Raw genomic sequence first — 5,749 nt, 5'->3', positions numbered from 1 at the left:
AACCGTGCCCATTGACCCCCTTTTTTTTTTTTTAGTGGTGGGGGGGGGGGTTTTACCTTCTGTTGGCGTTCAATAAAAAAGGATTGCAACGGATCTGGTTTAAATGGGGCCTGAAACTTGGTCCCAGTAATGTCTGCTGCAATGACCATACCAATCTAGAATGGTCATGGAGCGGCAAGAACACCTGGCGCAGTGAAAATTCAGAGTCTGGTATAACACTATGTGCAAATGGCTACTGGGGTTAATTTCCAGGATGTGTGGCCCAGTATAGCACTGCCAGTAAACCTAGATTCTTCTGCGATAACTCTGAAGGGAAAATTCTCACAAATAAAAGCAGTAAGCATTAAATATCAAAAGTACTCAAGAAGACTTCTTACTTACGCTTTTTCCACAAGTGACATGACTACCTAGTGCTAAGTGGGACCAAGCCAAAGCGAGTCACTTCATCCTGAAGCGAGCACTCCTCCCAGTCTGCCCTACAGTCAATAATGACCGCAAGAATCTCCAAAAGAAGCCACTGTCAAAACCATTATCCATCCTGCCAGGCTACCAGCTGCCTACATCCCATGCAGCACCACTTGACAGGGGCGGGGAATAGTGTTGCTTTACAGCAACTCCTCTGGAGAGCCCCATTATTGCAACTGACTACAGTAGACTGGGAAGAGTACTTACGTAAAGATGAGACGTGCCATGCTGCAGCTTGGTCCTGCTCAGCTCCCTGGCCAGAACAAGCAAGAATGTCCTGTTGGGCAGAATAAGCCATATACGTGGCTTTTTTTGTTTTTTAAACTGAGCATGCCTAATGCAGTGGTAATGCTGCAAAGGGTACATAGGCCTGCAGATCATTACCACTGCAGACAAGAGTAAGTCACAGGCCGGATCAACCACTATTGTCATCAAAAGTGAAAGTATAGAGAAAATGCATTGTGTTAATGTATGCCTTGTGAAGACAAAGCTAGTCATGATGGGCTATTTACTATAGATATTAGGAGTCTATCAGTTTCTTAGATAGATTCTGGGTACACTTGTAAGCCTGATGATTCACACCTAGGCAACAGTATTTTCGTGTGGAGAAAAGCTTTTTTTGTAGCATGTTCTTACAAACGTAAAACGCACATCCATTAAGTCACACGTTTTTATGAGCAGATTTTGACACATTGATGTAAAAGGGCAAAAACGTGCAAAACCAATTGCAACACATTTCCAAGCGTTTCATATTGACTATGGGGCAAAAACAAGTTGTAATCTGCCAAAAAGAAGCTTGTGTACTTTTTCTAGCAGCAGCCATTTTGCTTATTGTGACAAAAGGCTCGGATGTTAACAGGTACCATAAGAATGAATTACATTTTTTTTTTGTGTGAAGCACTTTGTCATGCTGAATCAGCTGGGACAATATGCTTAGTGTGAACCAGGCCAAAGGTCATTGTGCAATGTGTTTGTATAGTAAATGTGTTTGTCATTTTAAAGCTGAATGCCAGACAAATCTTTACTGCCGTCTTATGCCCAGCTTGGGAGGATTCCATCATTTCATTTCCTGTTCCACACAGTATTTGAGGATAGGAAGGGATTTTCCCCACCAGGAAGACAAAAACCTGCTAAATTATAACTAGGGATGCACCCTAGTATATATCGGCCGAAAATTGCACTTTTGGCTAAATGCCGAAAGTGCCATTTTCCTGCCGATACATCGGCGCATCCGAGTATTCTGTCCTCCCCGCTGCTCTGTGTCCCAGCGGGTAGGAGAGAAAGTGACAGCCGGCCGAGCGCTGCTGGAGGAGAGCACTGTGAGCGGCCAGTGTCTCTCCTCCCACCCTGCTCAGCCTCCTATCACAATCAGAGAGCGGTGTGTGGGTGGAGACAGCCCGCGCTGTCACAGGAGGCTGAGCGAGCGTTGTAGGGAGGAGAGCCCAGCCTCCTGTGACAGAAAGCCAGAGAGTAGAGCAGGCTACATACACTTCGTGATCGCTAAGTGTTTGTACATAATTGAGGACATGGTATGTTTACTATAGCCTTAATTATGAATGAATGGGAAGTGATCTATATATATCCATTCCTGTTCATTCATAATTGTGGTTATAGTAAATACACCATGTCCTCATGTTATCAATGAACAGAAACACTCAGAGGATTCCTGTTCATTGATAACAGGGGATATAGAAAGATTAAAGGAATTTATTTTTCTATTTTAAAAAGGGAACTATCAGGGGTCTGTTTAGACCCCTAATATTTCCCCAAAGCCCCTAAAAAGTAAAAAATATTTAACAAAAAAATAAATATTTTTTTTAAAAATCAAAAAGTTTAATAAATTAAAAACAATTTGAAAAAATTAAAATATTTCGGTTTTGAAATTTCCATTTTGGTGCACCTCTAATTATAACCCTTCCCCAGGCTATCCAGATTTCCACCCAGCATACGAGAGAAGAAAACAAACACCCCTCCTGATTAAATACATCTGAAAAAGCAGCCCTTTGTTTTCTTTTTTTGTTTATTTTTTTTTCAACTAAATTCCAGTACTACAAGGCAGTTAAACAATGATAGACGGGAAAAATTGCATTAAACATTTGTTAAAGAATGAGAGAATAAATAAAAACTAACAAAATCATAAATCCATCTTCACCATTTCCCCAAAAGTCCTTTAAAATAGACATGCCCTTCTTTTTATGGTCTTCTCTTGGTCATATATGTAGAATGTAACTTGGAAATTGTCCCATGGATGATTCCACCGCACTGGCGATGGATACTGCTTTGTAGTGCACTGTTAAAACCTTCTTGAAAATCCATCCACAAAAAAAAAAGGAATTGCTATTTTCACTTATTTACACAACTAGCATAGGATAGGGCATGTTCTCGAACATCAGCTTTAAACCATTAAAAAAAAAAAAAACATGAACAAAAGAAGCCAGATTTTAATGATACAGCAAATGAGGCCACTGGTATATTAATACAGGTAGCTTAGATCCACATCCAGGTGGCACTGACATCAGGGAACACTCCAAAACCAGTTGCTGCATAAGAGGTGTTGCCACTGACAAAAGCTTGAAATAAGCTGTGTTCACAGGGGAGGGGATTATGGCATTGCCGCAGTTCTTAACTAGGACATCTTGCAGCAATAAAAAGGAGCACAGCCAAGGAAGGCGTAGAACAATTCATGAGACATCTGTGGGGAAGAAATACAAATGGAGTTATAAAACAGAATCATTTAAAACCGAGATGACAGAACTACTGCAGGTCGCTGTACTGAAAGCTTGGGAACGCTGTAGGAAAACAGACCGCTCTCTCAGCAATGTTTGGAAAACGCTGTCCTTCATATTACAACATCATTAAACGGAGCCGTCTCTGCAGGAATGGAATGACTTCATTGGTATTCAAACCAGATTCATTATTGATCTCTCGGAGAATTGTGCTCTCTGCACCTTTACCAAACATTAAACAGACCAGGACTCACAATCTGCCTGGCGTTTGGTAACAGTACAATGAGTACAGAGAAACCTTTCCCTGTAGCAATCAATACATCACTATTTGGATGGCTGCATCTGCCAAGTGGTAACCCAGGAGTAGGGAGACCAAGAATGTAACAGTGGTTGGACAAGGAATGGATGCCAGCCAAAAACTAAAAGCTCTGGTGTCTGTACAAACCCCCCCCTCGTAAAGCTCAGCTGACTGTGTACCTAACAGCAAGTGCTTTACTCTCACTATAGTGCAACTAGAAGCAAGTTACTAACCAAAATCTACAACTTAGGTCTTTAAAGTGACACTTCCAAGCTCGCTCCCATGATAGACTACAATCTCAATACAAATATTAGTGAACTAAACATGAGATTGTAGTCCATCACAGGAGTGAGCTTGGAGCGATGGCTACTTTACAACGCACACAGGGACCATGGGGAACAGAAGTAGCCACCCTCCAGAAGGACAGTGCAGAGATGATTTGAGGATCTACAGCCGAGTGATACACAAATAAGATACATTTGTCAATAGTAAGAGCACTTTGCAAATGATAAAAACCTGTAAAAGCCGTTTTGACGTTGAGACATGTTAACAAGTACCAAGGTGTAGCCATTGGCAAAGCCTTTTTTTTTTAGCCCACATTACCACACTTTAGGTTTTGTCTTTAAGGGGAATTTAAATCAATCACACTACAAACTAGAGTCTATTGATTTTAACATGTAATCTCTCTCAAAGATTCTGATAAGGCTTCTTTCATCACAATAGCAGCAAAACCCTTTCACCTTTTTACTGCCATGCATGTAATAGCTACGTCAGAGCAGAACTGCTTGCAGAGGGCCACCTTGGTATCCCATACATCCAGAGCATTCCTTTAGGCTAGAAGCTGGACCCTTGACAATTTGAGAATGGCTATTACAAAAATGTGGGTACACCCACTGCCCTGTGTGTCCTCCAACTATATGATCCAGTAGCTCTCCCTTCCTCTGCTGTGCCCCCTCTGACCCCCAATTTCTACTGCCTGCTGATTGCCCAGTCTGTGCCTGCTGCCTCTATTGGTCTCACTGCTGGCTTTCTGACAGAATGCCAAACAATTTTTGAACGCAGAAGTGCTCAGTATTTTGCTTTGATTACACATTTGTGCGACTGTCATGGTATGTACAACACTTAATTCTACATTTACTGCGCTTTCAGAAAATTCACAAACTAAAAGGTTTGAAAATATAAAAACAAACATGATTGGGTCACTTTAGGCAAAAGGGCAGGGCCCAGCAATGTGGGATATATATATATATATAAATAATCACACACACACACTTGAACCTCAGATCCAGGTGATGGCAGTGACAGTGCTCCCTTCAGCCTGTCTCCTCTGCTGCAGTGATGGTATGTCCTTCAACGTCCTCACATCCTTCACACGGTGTATAGAACTTGATGACTCAAGGATCCTTAGATCACTGCAGCAGAGGGAGATGGAGGCTCCAGGGACCAGTCTAAGGGCAAGCTGGCTTCAAGATCAGGCGAGTATGACATTTTTTTTTTTAACCTAGACAAACGAGCACTTAACCCTTCCAGTGGGCCTACCTCAGCACTCCAAGGGTTAAGATTTTTCTTTCCCCCGGAGTTTGGCTTCAAGCAGTATTAGGTGGGTTCATTTAAACAAATTGTGTTCCTGTTTTAAACAGTATTGGACAATAAAATGATATTGAATGCTGGATAAACATTTACAGACTAGACAACTACAGGAACCCACACTGCCCTGGCATTGTATGCAAAACATTTCAAGGTTGCTAGATTTGGAATCATTCCTTCAATATTGTAAAGCGCTTATGGTAAGCAGGTCAGTTTACTGTGAAATATGCACACACAGTAATTATAAAGTGCAGCATATCATAGAACAACATCTTACCACAAGTCAGGAAGACTCAGAAGCTGTATTCTGAGTTGGCATGATGAAATCAAGAAAATATACTTACAGCTAGCAGGCTGTTCTCCATATCGTCGCATAATCTGATCATGCGTGAACTTCACAAACGCATCATATTGCTCTTTAGAGAAAAAAAAAAAGAAAAGTTAATGCAAAGAACATATATGTTTGTCACCAAGTTACATTTCAAAGAACTAATATAAAGTGGGCATGCTATATGAGCCATTTCCTACCGCAAACAAGCCAGTTAAACAAGTCTTGTAACAAAAGCTCCAATACAGTAGTGTAATATCATATAAAATGTGTATTGTCTGCATGACATTACTGGGCTGCATTTTCTATTGCATGCCGTTATATTCTTCGAGCCTTTGTAAACCC

The 5,749-nt window shown here is 41.2% G+C and overlaps 1 protein-coding gene across 1 annotated transcript in view; it reads right to left on the bottom strand.

Moving 5' to 3' along the window:
- Positions 1-2,476: 2,476 nt before the first annotated feature.
- Positions 2,477-5,749, bottom strand: part of AKIRIN2 (akirin 2) — a 16,872-nt gene continuing 13,599 nt past the window's right edge. Inside the window, exons 4-5 of the mRNA XM_018554359.1 lie at positions 5,421-5,492; positions 2,477-3,157 (exon numbers count right to left, since the gene is read on the bottom strand). Of these exons, the coding sequence (XP_018409861.1) occupies positions 3,147-3,157; positions 5,421-5,492 (83 nt within the window). The 3' untranslated portion in view covers positions 2,477-3,146. The remainder of the gene's footprint in view (positions 3,158-5,420; positions 5,493-5,749) is intronic.

This window comes from Nanorana parkeri, unplaced genomic scaffold, assembly GCF_000935625.1.
Source record: "Nanorana parkeri isolate BGI_ZX_2015 unplaced genomic scaffold, ASM93562v1 scaffold154, whole genome shotgun sequence".
In the NCBI taxonomy this organism is placed as follows: domain Eukaryota; kingdom Metazoa; phylum Chordata; class Amphibia; order Anura; family Dicroglossidae; genus Nanorana; species Nanorana parkeri.
This window is presented reverse-complemented; position numbering and strand designations above follow the sequence as displayed.